Raw genomic sequence first — 23515 nt, 5'->3', positions numbered from 1 at the left:
AGGCAGGAAGGGAGCATGACGTGAGCACTTGGTAAATGTTGCATGGGGGCTGGGGGGACTCTTCTCTCTGGCCGGAGGTTAGCCGGGGGTGGGTGGGCCTCCTTCCCCGAGGCCATCTCACGGCTTGGCACGAGGAGAGGAGGCCTACGGGGGGGCTTCCCCACCTCTGAGCTTTTGCCCTGGGACTGTGCTCCATCCTGCCCTACATCTCTTGATATGAAAGCAACGTGTCCGCCAAGGCTCAGCCGTGAGCCTCCCTCCTCCCCTCGGAAGCCCTTCTGGTTGCCCCCTCCTTTCTTTGAGGTCTCACAGACTCACACGTGAGCCCCTCAGCTGGTTATCTGTCAAACTCTTCTTACATCTCAGGGGCTCCTGGGTAATGGGGAGGTGGGCAGGGCAGAGTACATTCAGATATCCACTCACTCCCGGGTAATCACTTGTCCCAGCAAGCTGGAGAAAGCTGGGTTCATATTCTGCCTCTGCTACTTACTGGCTGTGTGGCCTTGGAAAACTCACTGATCCTCTCTGGACCTCAGTCTCATCATCTGTAAATGCACCTAATCGTATCAGCGGAAGATTCAATAAGATAGTGGAGCAGAGCATATAACACAGAGCTGGGCACACAGGAGGTACCTTTCACCCTTTGCCCTGGCCTTCTCCAATCCTCTCAGGACTCCTTTCAGCCTCTGCCTCATTCAGCCCTTTGAGGGTGCTGGCAGCCCCTCTGCCCTTCTCCCTTGGCTAAGAATACTTCTCCTGTACCCCACTCCCCCAGATGGCTGGGGGTCAGCAAGAGGCCAGGGTTAAAAAAAAATCAGTATCATTTCTGACTATCTTTTTCCTGCCTCCACCTCCTCCCATTCTCCAAAGCCCCGGGAAAATGGCTCCTCCTCCAGGAAGCCTCCCCAGCTCTCTCCTGACTCCTTCCTAAGTGCCCCAAGGCTACAGTTACAGATGGAGCCAACTCCCCTACACCAGACTGGAAGCTCCATGAGGGCAAGAAGGGCCTTCCTCATGTCTGCAGTCCCCACACCTGGTTCAGGGACTGGCGCACAGTAGGTGCCTGAGGAGTGTTATTCACTGTGTGTTAGCTTCTTGGTCCTCTATGAAGACATCACCTGATCTCTCCACGAAGCAAAAAAATCAGAAACTGGAGTTCAGTGAATGGCTGATGGCTGGCTGGCCAGCTGGCTGGATAGATGGACAAACAGATGGATTAATGGTTGGAGAGATGGATAGATAGTTGTGAACAAAAATAGATGCTTTGAGAGCATATAGAAAAGGGGAAGTGGGGAGGGGGTACTTCTAATTTTTAAGAGCAAAGACTTGAATAGCCTGTACTAGCCAGGGTCCCCATCCAATCCCCTTCTCGAAAGGCTGGCCTGTGTGGTCTCAGCCCTGGCCTGAGCCTGGGGGTCTGGAGGGGTTATCTATCACCCTTCCTCCTCCCCAAGCTGGGCGTCTCCACCCTGCCCTTGAAGAGAAGCAGCAGAACTTTCTGTGTGGGGGTCTGGGCCGTTCCTCCCACCCAGCACTCCAACCCTCACACCCCTTTCCCCAGCCAGCACAGGCCTTGCCAGCTGGATGCCTCCCTCCTCCTCACCCCGAGACTGACCGCACCCACCCCCAGAGGCTTGCCAGACACATCTGGGCCACTGGTCCGGCCTCTGTGGGAAGGGCTGGAGCTGAAAGCAGGGTGGGAAGGAGGCCACCCTGAGGGTGGCCCAGGATCCAACCCTAAGGGCAGCCCAGGATCCAACCCTGAGGGCCCAGAGAGGACCCCTGGTCCCTCCCTACCTTGGCTGGGGAGGCACAGGATTCTGGGAGTGAAATGGAAAATAAAGCCACAGGCATAATATCCCATGCTGGTGAGTATGCGGGGAAACAGACACTCTCGAAGACTGCTGCCAGGCGGGTAATTCAGCCCAGTCTTTCTGGAGGGTAATCTGGCAACGTGCATCAAAAGCTCAAAAAAAGTACATACCCTTTGACCCTACAATTCCATGCCTGGAGACATATCCTACACAAATGCCAGGAGCAGTGCAAAAAGGCAGAGGGACAATGAAGTCCATGCCAGCATTTAAGGTAGTGAAAAACTGCAAGCAACCTACATGTGGATCACTAGAGAACTGGTAAATAAATCATGGTACATCTATCTATTATGGAATTCTAAGAGCCTTCCCAAATGATGATCCAACAGGACATGGAAAAATGCCCACAAAATATTAATAAGTCAAAAATCCTCATGTATTCTCAGAAGGAATCTATTTTTTCTTTTAAAAAAAATCAATATGGTTAAATACATATAAATACACCTAGAAGGATCCACACCAGTCTGTTAACAGTGGTTACTCTCTGTGTGATTTTAATTTTCTCCTTTTGGCTTATCAGTAACTTCTCTACAAATAAACTGTATTGCTTTTGTGATAAGGAAAAGTTATTTTTTCCTCAAAATAAAAAAGCTCATTAGGAGAAAAAAAAAAAGTCCACAGGAAAAAGACAGTGTTTGTAAAAGTCCTTATTTTTCTAACACTTTTCTAGGTATTTTCTCATTTACTCTGCACAGCAGTGCATCTGTTTACTCTGCTTTGCAGATGAGAAAACAAAGACCAGGAGAAGGTCCACTGCTTGCCCAAGGTCACACAGCTAGCAAGTGGCAGGGTTGGGGTTTGAAGAAACAGGTCTCCATGGCCAAGGTCAAGGAGAGGCCATGGGTGGGGGAGAGAGCAGGGCTAGGGGCTGCCAAGCAGGGCAGGGGGAGGAGAGGGAGAGGCTGGGAGGAGAAGCCCGGCAGCTGGGAACTGGGAAGTCTGAGTTGGAGCCAGCGGATCAACATGTGTGTGCAAGCACCTCCCACCCCCTCACCCCCCTAACCCGCTGGCTCGCAGTCCCTCTCCCTGTCCAAGCTAAACATTAAAAATCCCATTACACCCCAATAGCATCACGGCAATCACGCTCACTGTGGAACTGCCTCTGGATCCATTATAGACGCACGTCTGCCATGGGGAGAGAGGAGGGCAGGGTCCCCAGCGGTTGCTGGGCTGGGGGCTCCCACTGATGGGCAGGGAGTAGCAAGTAGGGGCTTCATTAGGGAAGGAGAGACCAATGGGAATAGGGATACGGAGACAAACTTGGAGAAACTGAGGCAGGGACACATTCACAATCAATCCCATAAACATCTGGAAAGAGTCAGGCAAACAGACTCAGGGCTTGGGTGGGAGCAGCTGCTGCAGAGGAGGAATTCCAAGGCCACTCTCCTGCCCCCCCCCCGACCCCCACCAGCAAATCAGCCGGTGGCAAGCCCCAGTGGGAACTGTGATCCTGCGGAGGCTGGGGACTGGGGTAGGGGAAGGGGGTGGAGTTCTTCTGAAGGAAGTCCCAGGAGTCTCCCACCTGGTGTCTGTGGGGCCAGTGCAGGCCCAGATTAGGCACTCAATGAACCATGAATAGATGAATGAAGAGGAGAAAGTCGTGCCCCAGCCCTGCACCCACTAGGGCTTTGGACACCCACCAAACATGCCCTATACTGTCACATCTCGGGCCTTTATTCATGCAGTTTCTCGACCTACAATTCCTCCCCTCCCTTCACCCATCCACATCCCACTCACTCTTCAAGGCCCAATTCAAATGCCACCTCCTCCTAGAAGCCCTCCCAGATGCCCAGTCGGAAGAGATGCCTTCTTCCTCATATTCTCAAAGTACTTTGCCTGGATAGACTTCATTTCTGGAAGGACCATGCTCTGCCTTGTTCCCTTGTGTCTGAATGCTCTGCTTGCCCAGGAGACACTTGAAGCCACAAACCGTGACTCTCAGGCGCTCTCCTCCAGCCATCCCAGGACAGCCTCAGTCAGCTCAAATGACACCTCTTCCAAGAAGCCTTCCCTGAACCACCTGGCTAAAGCAGATCCTCCTTTTGATCTCTTTTATTGTACCCTATATTTTTCTTTTCACTCCTCACAGTTTATAACTCTTTTATTTGTTTATTAACTTTATTTCCTCCATCTTCCCCCATCCACCCACCCAGACCAAAACTCTGGGAGGGCAGTGAATGTGTCCCTCTTGTTCACATCTGTGTTCCCTAGCACTGGCATGTGCCCAGCTCAGAGAAGGAACTCAATCAATATCTGTTAGAGGGCTAACTGGCACACAGGGGGTACCCAATACATGCTTGTTGAGGGGTCAGTTGGCTTTTCCGAGCCCCTCCCCTCCCCACTGTGCCCTGCACACAACAAACAGGCACTAGAGGAAGATGGTCTCATTGAGTCAGTTTAGTCCATAGTTTCATGAACCACTCAGCGCACTGGGAACACCCAGTCACCACTGCCCACCGCTGGGATCACCGCCATTCCCCACGAGGACTCACCTACTCCCCCCCGTCCCCCCCACCGTCAAGTTTTCTCTAATTTGTATTTCTCTGAGAAAGCAATGGATTCTTTTCCCATCATGTTATGTTTCAATATTAAATGGATCTTTCCAAACCACACCCTCCCAGAGATTCCGCTAACGTTCCCTCCCACCCTTTAGGGTGGATGCTCCCTGGGGTGGTGGTGGGGCTGGCCTTGAGTCCTGCTTGGTCTGGCCAAGGATGTGTTAACACATTGTGTGTCTGAGCTAATAGTCCTGTTATAGGAGCATCAGTGCTGCTTGTTTAAAAATGCTGATTCTTGGCCCTACCTCAGAGGCACAGAACCAGACCTGGGGAAGAGGTCCGCACCAGACCCAGGAATCTGCATTTTAATAAACTTCCCAGCGGATCCTGAGGCATAGTAAAGGCTGAGAATCCCTGAGCTGGAGATGGGGAAAGCACTTTGCCAACCACCCAGATGTGAGCAATAATCATCATTCCTACACGTCCTGGACTGGCGGGGCCAGTGCCTGTGGGACTTGGGCTGAAGCAGCCCCACATCTGGGTGGCTGCACACATGCCACAGCAGCAGCTGGTGTCCTTCTGGCTCCCTGAGCTCATTAATCACACCTTGACTGGCCTCCACTGACATCCAGTAGCCGGCTGGGCTGGGCTGGGCCTCGTCCGGGGGTTGGTGGGAGGGGGGAAGCCAGCGCTGGACACACTCTGCCCCAGCATTACCTCGAACTCCCACCCCTTGCAAGAAGCAGCTCAGACTCTGATCCTGTGACAGGCCACCTCTGTCATGGCCCCAGGGACCCCCACCTCCTGGCATTTACACCCTGTGTAATTCCCTCCCCTGGAGCATGGACTGAATTTGGTGACTCACTTTTTTTTTTTTTTCCCAAATTTATTTATTATTTATTTATTATTTATTTTTGGCTGTGTTGGGTCTTCATTTCTGTACGAGGGCTTTCTCTAGTTGCAGCAAGCAGGGGCCACTCTTCATCGCGGCGCGCAGGCCTCTCACTGTCGCGGCCTCTCTTGTTGCGGAGCACAGGCTCCAGACGCGCAGGCTCAGTAGTTGTGGCTCACGGGCCTAGTTGCTCCGCGGCATGTGGGATCCTCCCAGACCAGGGCTCGAACCCGTGTCCCCTGCACTGGCAGGCAGACTCTCAACCACTGTGCCACCAGGGAAGCCCTGGTGACTCACTTTTAATGAAGAGAATACAGCAGAAGTAATGAGATGTCACTTCTGAGATGAGATTATAAAAAGATTGTGGCTTCTCTCTTGGGTGCTCTCTCTTTTACGCTCCCTCTCTCGGATCATGTGCTCGGGGGAAGCCACTGCACGTGTGAGAGGCCCACGTGGGAGGGACTGAGGCCCGCAAACAACCACATGAGGGAACGTGGAAGCAGATCCCTCCCTGGTCAAGCCTTCAGATGAAACTGCAGCCCCAGCCGACAGCCTGCTTGCAACCTCAGGAGAGACCTTGAGCCAAAGGCACCCATCTAAGCCGTGCCTGGTTCCTGACTCTAAGAAACTGAGATAATAAATGCTTGTTGTTCACTACTGAAGCCCGTGCTCCACAAGAGAAGCCACCGCAATGAGAAGCCCGCGTACTGCAACAAAGAGTAGCCCCTGCTCGCCACAACTAGAGAAAGCCCTCGTGCAGCAACGAAGACCCAATGCAGCCATAAATAAATAAATAAATAAATAAATACATACATACATACATGCTTGTTGTTCTAAGCTGCTAAATTTTGGGCTAACTTGTTATGCAGCAATAGATAACTAATACACCTCTTCATCTGGGCACCACTCCAGCCACAGTTCTTCTTACATCTCTCCTTGCACCCTTAGCCACAGCCACACCAAACAATTGACCAGTCCCCCTAATGAGGCACACTGATTCATGTCCCCAGGTCTCTGCTGATGCTGATCCAACCTCCAGAAGGACTGGGCCACCTGGTTAATGTACACCTCTCCCAAGACTCAGCTCCAATGTCACCTCCTCTGTGAAGCCTTCCCTTTTTCTGTGCCCACCTCAGCCTGAGCAGTTCCTATTAAAACAAGTCTAATGCATTCCCACCCTTGTTCATTTACAGTCGGTCTCCTCTGCTAGACTGTGAGCACCTAGGAGGCAAGGCCATAGTTGGATTCTCTTCTGTCTTACCTGGTGCTTAGCACAAGGTCTGACACAGAGGAGGTACAGGGAAGGTTTGATGAGTGAATAACCAATAAGCAATGAGTGACTGATTCTGTTCCCCATGGCCTGTCTCACCCCTGCCATGTCCCAGGGCTGTGCACTTTCACACTCAAGTATAGGAAACCAGATTTGTTGTCTTCCCTAAGAAACCAGCCTTTTCTCCCAATGTCCCCATTTCTTTTCCAAGACCATCACAGCCCTGTAAGCTGGAATTCCTGGTTCCCTGATTCCTCTCCCTCCTCCCTTTCCAATCTGTCTCCACATCTCATCTGATTCACTGCCAAAACATCCCTTGACTGCACCCCTCCTCTTCCCCAGCACTGTGGACGCCCAATCCACGCAGCCATCATCACCTGAGATCACTGCCGCAGCTTCCCCACAGGCCACTGCTCCTGTCTCTTATACACCCACTTGTCCTCCCAGGACCCTTAAAATGCTGCCTCAGAGGGCTGGAGGGAGGAGCCATGGAGATGGCGGATGCGACAAAATTTCATAAAGGTGAGGATCATTGCAATTACCCTGGGCTAAACTTTAACTGGTTCTTCGAGGCCCCTGGAAAAGGTCCAAACTCGTAGCCTGGCATGTGGAACTACCCCAGGACCCAATTCCAATTGGGAAGGCAAGAGGAAGTGGCACAAGCAGGCTTCAAGTCTCCTATGTCACCACCATCACCACCATAGCTCACACTGCAGAGAACCTGTGCCACGCTGGGCTTTATATGTAGCATCTCATTTAGTTAACATTTATTAACCTCTTACTGTATCCTAGAAGCCATCAAAAGTGCTTTACATGTCTTAAGGTCTTGAATCCTCACAACTACCCTATGAAAGAGGGTTCCACAACTCGGATCAGGACGTCCAACTAGTAACCGGCAGGGCTGGAATTTGAACCCAGGTCTGTCTACCTTCACAGCCTTCTCACCACCATGCAGTACCTCGTACAACTTCTTATGTTTACACAGCACCTTTGTGACTCTTGGCCATAATCAAATACTACCTGTACTACTGTTTACTTAATATTTTTCTTTAAATTAACTTAAGGGGCACAGTGGTTAAGAGGGTAGTTTGGAATTACATTACCTGGGTAAGATTCTGTGCTACCTCCACTTATTCACTGTATGAACTGTGTATGAGCTGTGATTTCTTCCTATAAAATGGCACTTTCCTTCATAGGGTTCTTGTGAGGATTAAATGAGTTAGACATGTAAAGTGCTCAGCACACAGTAAAAATGGTAATCAGGAGGGCTGGCTCACAGTGGAGCTGCACTTCTCCATCTCTTTGAATTGGAAGTAAGCACATCACTTGCCTTGGCCATTGAAACGTGCATAGGAGGGATGTCTGAGCCATTCCGGGGGGGAAGATTTAGATCCCATATACAATCTGTCATACTTGCTCCTTTCTTCTGCCCTGGTGATCACGACATTCCAAATCGTGGCTCCTCTATCTGCTTGGCTCCCAGAGGGAGGAATCCCAAGCTGACTCACAATGTAGCATTAAGTGAGAAATAAACTCTTATTGTTTTGTCACTTCAGCGTGGCCTGGCCTATACTGACCGATACAGCAAAAGCGCAATGAAGGTTCTCTTACAAATGTTATTTACTATGACTTACACATTTTCTTAAAAAGGAAACCATATCACTTTTGTAAATGAAGAAATAAAGTACCACCTGCCATCATTACATAATAATTAAAATGAGAAACATTTATCCTCAACTAAAATCAGCCTGCATACCCCCTGTAGTACGTACACATACCACCATTCAAGAAGTGCTGTTTAATGCCTCCCTCTAAGAAGCTGAACGACGGCTGTAGATTTGGAAACCCTGGCCACAGAGGGCCTCATGGTCAGCTCCAGGCCTCTGTGCTCACCAGCCTGCCCTCCCAGCTGCCAGGTTCAAGTCTGCAGCCAACACCAACTCCACACACTTGCAGGGGCACCTGCCCCGCCGTGGCCCTTACCTCGGCAAACAGTGCCATTCTCCACGGCCTCGAAGCCCGCTTTGCACATGCAGCGCCCGATGGGCACCAGCCACTCGCCGTCCCCGTTACAGTAGAGCTTGATGGGCACGTCCACCTCCTCCGCGTTGGCGATGCAGCTACCCCGGGCAGCCACCAGCGATGTGCTCTCAGCCCCTGACAGAGTCTCCTGGAAGATGGCGCCGTTCTGGATGACGCGGGGGCACTTGCGGTAGAAGACGCGCACGGCGATGAGAGACATGCAGCCGCCATAGTCCTGGAAGGCCAGGTAGAAGCCACTGCGGGACACGGGCCCGAAGCTCCGCACCTCGGTGTTGATCTTCATGACCCGGCCACCAAGGTCCACCTGGGAGAAGCTCTCGTCGGCGGCAATGGTGTCCACCTTCACCCACGGGTTCTCCATCCAGTTGGGGAAGGTCTTGGTGGCCGAGTCGAAATCGGCCTCATAGTAATAGAGATTGAAGGTCTCTTTGCAGGAGCCAGGCACGCTGGGGATGCTGCTGCAGTCACGCACCGAGAACTTCATCTCTACGTGGATGCGATGGGCGCCACGGCGCCGGATGAACTTGGTCCGTAGCCAGTTGTTCTGGCTCGATTCAAACACATTGCACACCTGGTACGTGCGGATCGTGTTCATGTTCTCATCGTAGCCACTCACCTCTTCCCACTGCGGGTGAAATGCTAGTCAGGTGGGGGAGGTAGGGGCTTAGCCCCAGGGAACACCCTGTCTAAGAGGGGAGGCACAGACTCTTCCCTAGGGAATCCTCCAGTCTGATGGGGGTAGACAGGACACCTACCACCAGGGGCCTCCTAGTCTAATGGGGGAGGCACAGACCCTACCTAAGGGATCTTCCAGTCTGATGATGGAGACATGATGCTTACCATCAGAGAACTCTAAGCTGAGGGGGAGACATAGCCTTGGCTCTGAGGAATCCCCCAGTCTACGAGGGAAACACGCCAATCTGATGGGAAGGGCACACGCCCTGCTCTTGGTATTGCCCTAGTCAAGGTGGGAGATGTGACCCTTACCCCCAGGGGTAACTAATCTGATAAAGAAGACGTGGCCCCTGTTCCTGGGAAGCTCCCACTTGGAAGGGAAACCAGGGAGAGGCCCACCCTGTCTGAAAGCAGACAGAGCTTGTGCTTGGGGAGCTAGCAGTCTGATGGGGGACACAGGACTTCTGCCTGCCGGGAGCTCCCTGTCTGACCAGGGAGACACAGTTCTTGCCCTTGGGGATTCCCAGTCCAATGGAAGAAGAGCCCTCAGCCCCATAACAGGAAGACAAAGCCTTTCCCCATGAGAGCAGCTCTGCTCTGGGGCCTTAAGTGGCTGAGACAGTGCCTGGAGGGACACCTTCCCGCCTTCCCGCCTGGGGTCCGCACTTCGGCACTTCACTGGGCCCCAGCCTGGGCTCTCACCCAGCTGCGAGTTCCCAAGCCCCACTGCTGGAAGGGGCTGGGCAGGGCCATGGAAAGTTGGAAATGGAAGGACACAGGCCGTGTTCCCTCCACAGACGCTCACAGGCCAAGCTCACTCGCAGGCTGAGCCTTTGTTCACGCTTTTGTGACCCCTCGAGCACCTTTCGTCTCTCTGTCCATCCTCTGGAACCTCTTGCCGTGGGCTCTCCCTCCAGCTGCAGTGTTCACATTCACTGACTCTCCCTTGGGCCCTCGGGGACAACCTGCCTGGACAAGTGCCAGGAACTCCCGGCCCTCTTGGTCTGGTCTCCCCAGTGGGACTGAGAGCTTGTTGAGATCAGCCACCGATTCCCTCCTTCTCCTGTGCCCCCCTTGGTGTTGGGCTGGCTTCGTCTGGGGTAGACCCAACAGCAGAGTGAACCCCACTCACCTATGCTGGGCCAAGGGTGGGTGCTGTAACAGGATCTCATTTCTTTGTCATGATTATCACATGTGGTAAGTAGGGTTATTTCTACTTTAGATGAGGGAGTAGAGACCAGAGAAATGAGGTCACCTGACCCAGGTCACACAGACACAGACCCAGACCCAGACCCATGCTTGTCCACACTGTCTTGAAACATGAGGACCCAACAGTGGCCCAGGAGTCCTGGGTTTTGTCCCAGCTCTGCTAACTTGATGTGTGGTCTTAGGCAAGTCACTGCCCCTCTCTGGGCCTGTATTTCCCCAACTGCCAAATGTGACTTTGGGGGGGCGGGGGCAAGTGGTGGGAGAGGTGTCACTCTCAAGTGGGTGTTCTTTGTCCTTTTGCCTCCCTCAGATTCTCTGGGCCAAGTCTGCACAGGGCGGGTGGTGTTTGCCAGCCCAGGGAGGGCTGATGCTGTGAAGGGCAAGTGTGCGTGGGGAAGGCTGAGCTGGACCAGCCGCTCCTTCAATGGCGGCTCTGAAGCTCCCTGCGTTGCATTTAATTTTTTTTTTTTTTGGTGGCACCATGTGACAAAGTCAGCCCCTTGTTTCAATCACTGCTCTTCTTCAGAACTTAATTAGAGCACTTAATTAGAGCACTCTGCCTTTCTCCCCTCTCTCTAATTAACATGCAGAGGCCCTGCAGCCTAAACACCCCAAATAATTGCGTCCGGGGGCCCTGCAGCCCAGCCTGGCCTCATTACTGGCAGGGTGGGGATGTGCGCCCAGCCGCCTTCACAGATGGAAAATTGGTGACAAGAAAGAGCCACAGAAAGAGGCCTGACCCTGGGGCCCTGCCTATTGAGAGCACAGACCTGAGGGGGGTGGGGGGATGCAGCTCCTTGGGGCAGCAGCTGAGTCCCAGCAGAGGAGCTGGGATGGGGGGAAGGGAAGGGATGGGCTGTGGGAGCCCAGAGCCCTCCCCAGAGACCAGGGGGATGAGGAGGGACTGATACTAGAACTAACAATAATGACGGTGACAGTTACTATAGCTACCTGTCACTGGGAGCCCACTCTACGTCAGGCACCGTGCTAGACACTTGGCAGGAGAACCTCACAACAGTCCTATGAGGAAGACATTATTATCACCGTTTTATAGATGAGGAAACTAAAGCTCAGACAGGTTAAGGAACTGGCCCAAAATTATACAGCTGGTGAGTGGCAGCACTGGGACAGAATTTCAGGAGTGTCTGACCCCACAGTCTGTATGTAACTGCTGGGCTGGTTGTTGTGGGAAGAAAGAGGAATCTCAAATTGTGCCTGATCTTGTTCTTGGGAAGCTCACAGCCTCCATGGGCTCAGACCACTGGACCCCAGGCAGTGTGATGGTAAGAGCTCAGGAAGGGGGAGCCTAGTGTTACGGGGACCCAGAAAAGGGACCCAGAAGACTCGGTCACAGCCCTGGATGCAAACCTGAGCCCTCATCACTTACTAGCCATAGGGTCCCTGGCAGGTGGCTATAGCTCTCCGAGCCTCAGTTTCCGCACCTGTAAAATGGAGGGGATTCCTCCCCATAGGACTGGAGATGATGTATGTAAAGGTGCTTTGATATAGTACGACACGCAGTGGGTGCTCAGGAAATGACAGTTCACATCCTCATCTATAAAATGGGGGTAGTGTGTGTACCACTTCTCAGCCTCGCTTTTATTTATTTATTTATTTGTTATTTTTTGGCCACGCTGTGTGGCTTGTGGGATCTTAGTTTCCCAACTAGGGATCAAACCCAGGCCCTCGGCAGTGGAAGCGCGGAGTCCTAACCAATGGACCGCCAGGGAATTCCCTCAGCCTCCCGTTTAGAATTCTATGGGATAAAGTCTGAAAGCATCCAGCATGTTGTCATGGTAACTAGCACTCCATCAATGGTAGGGGACCAGCAGGGTGGGGCAATGAGAGGCCAGGTCCTGGGACCTGAAGGAGGGGAAGGGGCTGGAATTCGGCAGGGCGGTGGAGGCGGGGCATCTGGGCCCTGCAGCAGAACCCGAGGTATCCTGGGAGACCAGGCAGGGTTTGAGGACCACTGACTCACCCCTGATGGAGGATGCACAATCCAGCCCAGCTCCGCCGTCGCTGTGGTTGAGTCCATCAGCGTTTCTGTGGAGACAGCAAAGAGTCATCACTGAGCTGCCTATGAAGCACCGTCAATCACCAAGAACCTACCTCCTGAGGGCCTTCTCTACAGAGCGTTACTTTCATTGCTCCAAACAATCATCTGGATCGAACCCTATAGCTACCCTCCCTTTAGGTCCTGCCTCTCACTCCATAATCCCACCCACTCACACACTCCAGCCAATCATCTGATTCTATTCCTCTAGACTCCACCCCTTAAGGTCCAACTCCAGCCCTTTCACACATGGTCATGCCCCACCCTCTTAGCCAATCACATCCCTCCAACCTAGGTATTGCCCCTTTGCTCCTTTACTGGTAGGGAAGGGTCTTAATCTGGGGTCTCCTGGATGGGCTTCAGAGAGTCCTCAGGAAATCTCAAATTTTAACTTCAGACTTAGGGTTCTGTTCGCTTTTCCACTTGCATCAAATTCTCAGAAACTGGAATGTTGGCCTTACAGGGGCCTCCCTTGGGTCCCAGCCAAGCCGCATCAGTTATCCCACGTTGGCCCTCTGGCCCACACCTCCTGTGAGGGATACCTTTCCCCCTTCTCCAGGAACTTGGGGTTCTCCATTGTGTCCTCATCCCTGGGCCCCCTCCCCCAGGGCTCAGCCAACTCTGCCCCTAGGATAGGGCCCTGGGGATGGAGGGGTGTTAAGGGGTGAGCACTGTGTCCAGTGGGGCCAGACCATCACCTGCCCTCTGGGGGTTCAGGAAACTCAGATCAGCTTCTGAACCAGCCAGGCCCCACTTGCCTCCCCTTATTCCAGCAGCTGGAGGAAAGGAACCATACAGCCAATGACAAAGGAGACCCACAGGGCCAGAGAGATCCCCAATCACCCCCAGATCAGGCTCAGCACCCCTCCCTCTACCCCTTTCCTGCCACAGGGGATTCAAAATACTTTTTGAACTGAACTGCAATGCACTGAGAAGATTTAAATTGCTCAAGTATTCAATCAACAGATATATCCTGATGCCCATTATGTACCAAGCACTGTACTGGGTACCCTGAGGGAAAAAACGGTGAATAGCAAAGCCCTACCATGGAGCAGTTCACAGTCTGGTAGTGGAGATGGGGTATGAATACAAATAGTTGTGAGAGGGTAGGCGGAGAGATCTAGAGGATCACAGCTGGACCTTCCACACCACCTAGATCAGCGAGAGTGAGTGAGAGGCATGCTTGCTGCTATGCTCCAATTCTGTGCCCAGGACACATCACTAATCAATCCCCACACTGTGGCTACACAATGCTTCTCACCACAGTCCTCCAGGAAACTAACACCCACCATTTGAGATGCTATCCCTGGTCTAGTCTAACTGCCTCATTTTAGAAATAGGGCAACTGAGGCACAGAGAGGGGAAGAGACTTCCTAAAGATCACACAGGAGTTGGTGGCAGAGTGGTAGGTGAGGGTCTCCTGCTTCCTACCCTATAAACTTCTAGACACTTAGTTTGATGGCCTGGGTTGGATGAACTAGGGCAGAGAGAGTGGGGGCAGGGTGCACAGTGTCCAGGCCTCTGTGAAGGTCGAAATGGGAGTAACAAGGTCTTGAACTAGGGCAGGGGAGGTATGGATGGGAGGGTGGGATAGAAGGAAGCATTTAACCAGAGGTGACCCCAGTCAGACCTGTGAGCTGACAAGAGAGGATGTGGCAGTGTCCTCATGACCGCCTGTGGCTTGTGTTTGCGGTCACTGTGTCCCTTTGCACTGGGGGCTGGTGAGGGGGGAAGAGGGTGCCGGGGACAGTGGAGTCCAGTGCCAAGGGCATCCTTCTGATGGCAAATTGGAGGGAAGTTGTATTGTGCTGCTTTGGAGCTGAAAAAAAGGGGTCCTTTTCACACTCCGAATGCTACAGATTTTTCCTCCTGGAGAGAACAAGGGCTGAACTTTTAACCTGTTTTCTCTCATCGGCCTCAGCCAGAGACGCGCCAAGCCGGGCTCTCTGCCTGGGCCCGAGGAACAGCTGCTGGGAGCCGTGTGGAACAAGGGAGAGAGGAGACTCTGCTTGGGACCAGAAAGGGGTCGGGCGGGGGAGGCAAGCCGCCAAGCAGGTGGCCCCACCCCTTGGCTGGATTCTTGGGCTGACCCAGAGGCCAAGCACTAGAGGATTCCACAGCCCAGAGGAGGGCCTGTGAACTGACATCCTCATCGCCTGGGTGGAAACTCAGGCCCAGAGTGGGCAAATGACTTGCCAAAAGTCACACACTAAAGGCTGGTCCTCAAACTCTGGGCTCCCAGGGAGCTCAGGCTTGGGGGTTCCACTGCCCCCTCCCCTCAGCCTCCTACCACATCTGGAACCAGCAAGGGGAGGATCTCAGAAGGACAGGAAGTCCATACGCAGGCTGGTTCACAGCAAGAAGGGGCTAAGAGGAGGGTCCAGCTTGCATGTCCCCTGGGAAGGACACAGAAGGCCGGCTCCTCCTGGGCTTCCTTCTCACCAAGCTGGTCCTGGGCTCTGCCTTGAAGGCTGCCTCTGGGAAAGCTGTTACCCCTGGGGCCGTGGCAGGAGGGAACCCCGGGGTGCTCTCCCTACAACTTCCCCTTGGCCTTTTGCCTTTCCATGTCGGCACCTCCCTCCACCCTCTGCAAAAGAGGCAGCTAAGCAGAGCAGATCAACTGGGGTCGGGAGGTCAGACTTCAATTCCAATACCCGCTCTGCCACCCACTTGCCTTGTAACCTTGGACAGGCAACCTTTCTAAGCCTCAGTTTCCTCACCTGGAGAATGGCCATAATACCCTCCGAGGGCGGACAGGAGGACGCAAGGAGACGGGAGGTCTATGAGCTTGCAGCCCAGCGCAAAGCAGATCATCAATAAGTGGCAGCTATTCTTTCTTAGATTGAGTGTGGTGCTTTTTGGCCGACCCAGTGCCTGCACACACCCACTGTTTCCTTTGGGCTCATTAGGTGACCCCTGCAAGTGAAGGCGAGTCCAAGCAGCTCCCGCCACACCCCAGACCATGCTTGCCAACATCTGACAAACATCAGCTTCTCGCTCAAGGGCCGCAGCCTCTGGGGAGCCCCTCCTGGTCCGTCTGATGCTGCTTTCCTGGGATGCCCTGGTTTCCTCTTTGCTCCTCTCAAACCAAGCCCCAAAGTCAAATTCAGTTTCCCGGGGAATCTGGGGTCAGTAGTTCTTGCCTCAGGAGCCTGGGTGGGTTGAAAAAGCCAAGCCCTGTTTCCATCACCAGCACTTCCCTCCTCCCTGTAACACCCCAGACTTTGCCCCTCTGATCTCAAAAATCTACAGAGGGAGAGAACTCATGTTCACTGAGACAGAGACCCTGTCCATTAGGAGCCAGAAACCCTCACCAACATTCTCACAATGATGCTAAGGGATAGTTGATACTGTCCCATTTCACAGATGGGAAAACTGAGACTTACAAAGGCTTAGGAACTTGCCCAAGGTCACACAACTATTCCATTCACACGTGGTGCTCCAGCTGCAGATTGTTTGGTACTCTCTCACACACACTGTTCCTTCTGATCTTCTCCCCTTCTACACCTTCTTTACCTGCCCCAGGACCCAGCACAGGGCTTCGCACTTAGTAGGTCTTCAGTTGAAGGCTGAAATCCCCTTCCCTCCCCTAAAACTGTAGGGCTTGAACACATGCTCCATCAGGACACCATCCATGACTTCAGCTGTTTCCACCTACAGCCTGCACTGTTATTTAATCACAAAATTTCTTCTGACTCTTTTTCTCTTAAGTGCAGTTTAAAGAGGAAAAAAATTATCATTATTAGAAATGGGAGGGGCTTCCCTGGTGGCGCAGTGGTTGAGAATCTGCCTGCCAATGCAGGGGACACGGGTTTGAGCCCTGGTCTGGGAAGATCCCACATGCCGCGGAGCAACTGGGCCCGTGAGCCACGATTACTGAGCCTGCGCGTCTGGAGCCTGTGCTCCGCAACAAGAGAGGCCGCGATAGTGAGAGGCCCGCGCACCGCGATGAAGAGTGGCCCCCACTTGCCGCAACTAGAGAAAGCCCTCACACAGAAACGAAGACCCAACACAGCCATAAATAAATAAATAAATTAAAAAAAAAAAGAAATGGGAAACCAATATCACTTGCCATAAAAGGAAGGAAAATAAACATAAGACCATTACAATTAAAAATGTTCGTCTGCAAACTAGCTAACATCATCTCACTTCCTACAGTTTGGGGACCACTAGGCTCCACCAAGCTGCCTGTGAACTGCTGGAAATGTCCCCATCCCCATCCCCACTGTGACAATGACAATCCCGCGTGCAGGGGAAGCCATTTTTGTTGTACACAGATGATTGATTAATCACCACATGATGTGACAAAGACCGCAACGGGAACGTGTATGGGGTACTGTGTGTGATGGGAATAGGGTACAGAAGGAGAAGAAAACAAACAATTCAAGGACAGCTTCTTGGAGGAAGTGACATGGAGAAAGGCTTGAAGAATGAGTTAGAAGGGAGTCAGGAGAGGCTGAGTGGGAAGGTTGTGCAAGGCAGAAGGGACAACAGAGGCAAAGGTACGGAGGAGACAACAGCATGGTTTGTGGGAACAGATGTGTGGGGGGCAGGGAGTGGTGGGAGCTGAGGACTGAGCTGGAGAGTTGGTGCAGGAGCCGCCCAGTAAAGGTCAGCGGCTCTCCGAGGCCCCCTTGCTGGACCACACCCACCTGCCCACATCTTTCCCAGCCCCCCTGGTGCCATCCACACCCCCCATCCTGCCTGACACTGCCCTTCCACTCACCTCTGGGCACTCCCACCCCAGCTAGCCCTGCAAATGTCCAGTTCCCAAGCCCTGGATGCTCTAAGTGACCATTTAAAAATCCCAATAGAAAGATGAGGAAACCGAGGCTCTGTGGACAAGAGTCCTAGCATCCAGCTGAAAGCTGGAACCAGGGCCTCCAGCCACCAGCCCAGAGTGCCTTTCTTGGTGGGAAAACAGGGTCTGGGCCCTGGGAGCGGCTTTGGCCCTTGCCCCACTGCTCCCGCACCCCCTCTGCTTCCTGGAGACTGCACAGAAGGAAGCAATCAGGAGGCCCCAATTGCACAGGCTGGGGAGGCCCGAAGACCCCTCTGGCTATGTGTGAATGAGCAGTGCGCATTTCAGAAATATTTGAGCTAAAAGGGGAGACACACTGAAGTCGTTAGCGTTGGGCCAACAGGAGGGTGGCTTTGCGGGGCTCTGTTTTCAGGCTGGGGTGGGTGGTCGCCCTCTGCTCCCCAACCCACCCCTGGTCAGCTCTGTCTGACCCCCCTCTTGGGTCATACTTCTCTAGGGCCACAGATACTGTTCATCTGCACTAATGACAGTAGGTGAGAGTTCCAAAGACACGAGGAGGAACATTCATTAAGCGCCTGCCATGTGCCAGGCAATGAGCTGGGCACTCTACGTATGGCCTCAGGCTCATGGCAACCAGTGGGGTACACACTATTAGCCCCATTTTTCAGATGCGGAAACTGACATCAGAGAGGTGAAGCGGCCTGCACAAAGGCTCACAGGCAGGGCTAGGATTTGAACCCACATGTGTCTCATTCTTCCTCTGTGTTATTTTTAGGAGGCTGCAGCTATAGCCTTAAAACACACACACACACACACACACACACACACACACACACCAGGACTTTTTGTACGCTCTCCCTGTATATGGCCCTGTGTAAGGACAGGAGGGGAAGGAGGGGGGAGGGCAGCAGGGGAGTGGGGCACAGACTGTCTACGCTAGAACCTTGGTTCTGGCAAGCTCTAGTGTGTGACTGCAGGCAAGATCATCCTCCTCTCTGGGCCTCAGTTTCCCCATCTGTAAAATGGGTCACGTGAGAATTAAGTGACATCATGTAGGTGAGTCCTGTTGATCTCCAGTCTCCCAGGGCCCTCATTCTGGGGGAGTGCTGTGTCTGCTTCCCTCACCACTGTAACCTTAGCACTGAGAACTGGTTCTGATACACAGTAGATATATTCGATCTGCACATGGCAGCTGGGTGAGGTTTCTAAAGCCCATGTCTGATCATGTCTTAACTGAGCTTAATGCCCTTCAGAGCTCCCACTGTCAGTGAGATAAAGTGCTAGCTCCTCAACAATGCATTCAAGGACCCTGCTGGCTGGGCCAGCTAATTACCTTCCAGCAGTGTCCAGCCATCCTGAATTTCCTTCTGCTTGCAGAAGGTACTGTTTCCTTGGGCCTTGGTGACTTGACTGTTCCCAATTTTCCTGCTTGGAATGTCTGGCCCTTCCAGCTTTATAGCCTGGCTAACTTCTCTTCCAAAACTTAACTCAAAGGTTCTTTCTTCCTGGCAGCTGTTCCTGAATTCTCCTGGGTTAAATAACAAGATCATGGTCATTCAACACACATCTACTCTACCTCCTGTGAGCCAGGCCCTGTGCTGAGCACTGGGGACGCAGAAACAGATGAGCAGGTCCTTCCCTCAAGGAGCTTCCAGACTAGTGCCTGACACGTGAACTTTCTACAGGGAGAGGCAGAGTGAAACAGCTGGCCAGGCCACGAGCCAGGAAACCCAAGGGAAGAAAGGATTAGCTTTGACCAGGGAATCAGCAAAGGCATCTCAAAGGAGGTGGCATTTGAGCTGGGAGAAGAGGGGAAGGGCATGCCATGTAAAGGGCATGACAGAATCAAAGGCATGGAGGTATGAAACTTGAGGGGCAGTTTGGGCAACAGTAAAACCTGAGGACTGGGTCTCAATGCAGGGCTCTGGGCTAAGGGTTTGCCATTCATTATCTCATGGTATCGTGAATATTGATAAAGTAGGTACTTTATTGAATCTCCCTTTACAGATGGGAAAACTAAAGTTAGGAGAGATTGTTCAAGGTTTTCATGGCCGGGCAGTGGTGGAGCTGCATCTGCCTTACACCAAAGCCCATGTTCTTAACCACTGCATCATGCTGGAGTGTCTGTCCCATGGGGTGGGAGCAAAACGCTTTGTGGATGGATCTGGTAGCTTGGAATGGGGCCAGACCTGTAGGGCTTCAAATGTGGAGCTAAGGAGTTTGAATCTTGTCCCAAAGATCCAAAATGGGGCAATGGGGAGCTATAGAGGGTTCCTGAGGAGAGTAGTGACATGGTCTGTCCTGAGAACATGGTCGATCCTGAAGATGGACAGACACCTCGTAGCTATTCCCTGTGGTCTTTGCTCCAGACTGGCCAGCAGCCCACAGCTCAGGCAGCCCATCAGCCTGGCACATGACCCAAGCCTCAGATGCTGCTCTGAACCCTTCCCAGCAGCTCTGGCTGCTCCCTGGTGGGGCCAATGAGGCTGAGGTGATTCAAACACAAGCCTGTCTGCCCCACCACAGCCTGGTGAGATCCTAGCTACAGCCTGGAGGCCAGACCTGGGCTATCAATGGCTGGGAGCTGGAGCATTCTTTCCACGACCCATATTAGAATTCTAAGAGGAGGGCACAGTCAGGAATCAGCAGATAAAGTTCAAGGCCATCGATAAGCTAGGTAATTTGGCGAAGTCACTTCACTTTTCTGAGCCTCAGTCTCTTCATCTATTAAATGGGGATCACAACATCCTCACTCTGTGTACCTCACAGAGCTGCGTAGAGGATCCAAGGAGGAACTGGGTGCAAAGGTCTTTATAAAATGCGAAGGCTGGGCCATACGAAGGCAACAGTGAAAATCACTAACACTCACAGAGGAAGACAGTGGGCTTCACTGACCCTGTCTCATTGACATCCCAGAGCAAGTAATGGAGAAACCAAGGCTTGGAGAGATCAAGGACTTCCCCAAGGCCATACAGCCAGTAAGGGGCAGGGCAGGATGGGACCTGTTCGGTCTGAGCCCGGAAACTACCAGGCTATGATGCCTCGCAAATGGAAGAGGAAAAAATTAGAGCATTCATGTACCATGCCCTCAGTGCCAGGTCTTGAGCAAACACTCTGCACACCCTGCAAGGCTTGCACTGTTATCCTCATTGTACAGATGAGGAAACTGAGTTCAGAAAGGCTAAGAGGCCTGCCTAAAGTCACACAGCCAAAAAGCAGCAAAGCTGGATTTGAACCATCAGCCCAACTGGGTTTCCCGTGGCCTCTCCTCTGAAAACCAGGTGAGGAACAGTGGCTAAGAGGGTCTTGGGGTCACTGGTCCAAAGCAATCAAGTAGGGGGTGGTGATGCCAGAGCAGCCCTGAGAAGGCTATGGATCTTATAAGGTGAAATCTGCCAAGAGGCAGCATGATATTTTTCCGGCTCGGCCCCCTGCTCCGCCCCCAGGCTCACGGAAAGGGGACCCAGCTAATGTAAAATCCTTCTGCCCAACGACTCTCCCAGCACATACCCCTCCTTGTCCTCCTGCCGCTCAGAGGCCCTCCTCTGCCTCGGTTGCCTGCCTGGAGCCTGTTCTTGTTTTCTCAAGCCTGGCCGGAGGAGTCCCCACGACGCTGGCTCCTCCACTCTGTCCCCCGCCTGCCCACCGCTGGCCTGGGCATCCGCCAGCGCCGGCCGCCTGGCTGAAACCCAATCCTCCGGGCCAGCCGGGGTGCTCGCTAACAGCAGGCCGCATTGTGCGGCCGGGGCTTTGGGAGAGTTTGGATTCGCTGCTTGGGGACCCACTTAACCTCCGCAAAGGACAGGATGATGGATGGGGGTCTGGGAAGGGGTTGCTTGGGGGGTGGGGTGGGCGGTAAATGAACACCAGGGCTTTCTGGGGAAGGGAAAGAAGGGAAGCGGGGACAGGAACAGCCCTGCACACAGAAGAGCTCAGTCAGCCCTCACGACAACCTTGAGGGATGCCTGTTACTCTTACTGGTCCCATTTTATACAGAAGGAAACTGAAGCTCTGAGAGGTTAGGTGACTTGGCCAAGGTCACACAGCGAGTCAGAAAACGAACTCACTTCTATTGCCCTTGAGTCTTCCTGACACACCAGGCTGCCTCTCACAGCCAGCATTTGTCCAATGCTTTTTAATTTTTTTATAAATTTATTTATTTATTTATATATATATTTGGCTGCGTTCGGTCTTCGTTGCGGTGCGTGGGTTTCTCATTGCGGTGGCTTCTCTTGTTGTGGAGCACGGGCTCTAGGCGCGTAGGCTTCAGTAGTTGTGGCACGCAGGCTCAGTAGTTGTGGCTCGCGGGCTCTAGAGCACAGGCTCAGTAGTTGTGGCTTGTGGGCTCTAGAGCGCAGGCTCAGTAGTTGTGGCGCATGGGCTTAGTTGCTCCGCGGCATGTGGGATCTTCCTGGACCAGGGCTTGAGCCCATTTCCCCTGCACTGGCAGGTGGATTCTTAACCACTGCACCACCAGGGAAGTCCCAATGCTTTTTAATTTTTAAGGCCCTTTTACTTAAATAAATCCATAGACCCTTCCCACATATTAAGTAGGTAATAAAAATATAGTGATGGCAGCAGGCATTACTGAGCACCTACCATGTGCCAGGTCTGTGCTGAGCACTTTTTGACTTTATCTCGTGAGACCCTAAAAGTGACTGATTAGTTGGGAACATGAGTCAGAGCCATTTTGGTTTTTTTGGCCGCACCGTGCAGCATGCGGGATCTTAGTTCCCCAGCCAGGAATCGAACCCGTGCCCCCTGCAGTGGAAGCGTGGAGTCTTAAGCACTGGACCACCAGGGAAGTCCCTGTCATAGCCATGTTTTAAAAAAAATTCATTTTATTTATTTTTGACTATGTTGGGTCTTCGTTGCCGCACGCGGGCTTTCTCTAGTTGCAGCGAGCGGGGGCTGCTCTTCATTGCAGTGCGTGGGCTTCTCACTGCGGTGGCTTCTCTTGTTGCGGAGCACGGGCTCTAGGCACACAGGCTTCAGTAGTTGTGGCACGTGAGCTCAGCAGTTGTGGCTCGTGGGCTCTAGAGCGCAGGCTCAGTAGTTGTGGCACACGGGCTTAGTTGCTCCGCAGCATGTGGGATCTTCCCAGACCAGGGAGCAAACCCGTGTCCCCTGCATTGGCAAACCACTGCGCCACCAGGGAAGTCCCCCTTGCCATAGCCATTTTAAAGAAGAGGAGACACACTCAGGTAGGCAGTTACTTCCGGGACCCACCTCGGCCTGACTAAGGGAGGCAGGAGCCCAGGCACCCCAGGTGTTTACAGTAGGCACCCCTTCTGAGCGGTTGCTAAATATTTTGCATCTCCCCTCTGCCCCCTGGACAGACCTCCCACTCTGCAGTCCAGCACTCAAGGCGTTCCTCTCCCTGCAACATTTCTCGCCCTTCTGACCTGCCCAGGACGCTCATACACATCCTTCAAGACCCATCTCAAATGTCACCCCCTCCTAGAAGCCTTTCCTGATGACCCCAGCACTGGGGTTTCCACAGTCCTACGTGTACCTCTCATTGTCACCCTTGTCACCCTGCCCTGAGACTTTTACTCATCAGCCCAACTGGATTGTGAGTACAACATGGGCAGGGCAGAGTCTGGATCACTGTGATAGCCCTCAGCCTCTGTTAAAGCCACGTACCCCCCACCTCGCCCCGACCCCCCCAGACTACCCAGACATCAAATGCTCTTTTCTGCTTACACCATCTGGGTGTCTGGATTTTTCCTCCAGGAAATACGGTTACTGTTGTCAAGGCGGCTCCATATATTATATAATTCAAAGCACTTACTTAGTGCCAACGACTGTGCTGTCACTCCTTTGATGCTCGTAACACCCTATGAGATAGAACTATTATTGTCCCCATTTACCCATCCACCCATCATCCATCCAACTATCCATTCATCCATCCACCCTCTCACTTACACCATCCGTCTACCACTCCACTTGCCCTATAACCTACCACCCATTCATCTACCTGCCCATATACCAAGCTTCCCACTTAAGTATCCAATCATCAGGCATACATTTCCGCCATTAAACCAACTTCCTTTCCTTCCATCATCTCTTGCTCCTTTTCTTCCTATAGATGGGGGAAAATGAGCTTCAGAGAGGTTAAGCAACTTGCCCAACATCACATAGCTAGTAAGCAGCAGATCCAGGAGTTGAACCAGGTACACTTTTAACCACTCTGCTATGTGGTCTCTCACTTTTTTCTCATTTCATTTTTAACTGTC

At 52.7% G+C, this 23515-nt stretch overlaps 1 protein-coding gene across 3 annotated transcripts in view; it reads right to left on the bottom strand.

The window, feature by feature from the left end:
- The window catches only part of EPHB2 (EPH receptor B2), a 186834-nt gene that overhangs the window by 108376 nt on the left and 54943 nt on the right, over positions 1–23515 (bottom strand). For all 3 annotated transcript variants that reach the window (XM_057531220.1, XM_057531212.1, XM_057531215.1), the window contains exons 2-3: positions 12440–12504; positions 8515–9199 (exon numbers count right to left, since the gene is read on the bottom strand). In XM_057531220.1, the coding sequence (XP_057387203.1) occupies positions 8515–9199; positions 12440–12504 (750 nt within the window). The remainder of the gene's footprint in view (positions 1–8514; positions 9200–12439; positions 12505–23515) is intronic.

Source organism: Balaenoptera acutorostrata, chromosome 1 (genome assembly GCF_949987535.1).
Source record: "Balaenoptera acutorostrata chromosome 1, mBalAcu1.1, whole genome shotgun sequence".
In the NCBI taxonomy this organism is placed as follows: domain Eukaryota; kingdom Metazoa; phylum Chordata; class Mammalia; order Artiodactyla; family Balaenopteridae; genus Balaenoptera; species Balaenoptera acutorostrata.
This window is presented reverse-complemented; position numbering and strand designations above follow the sequence as displayed.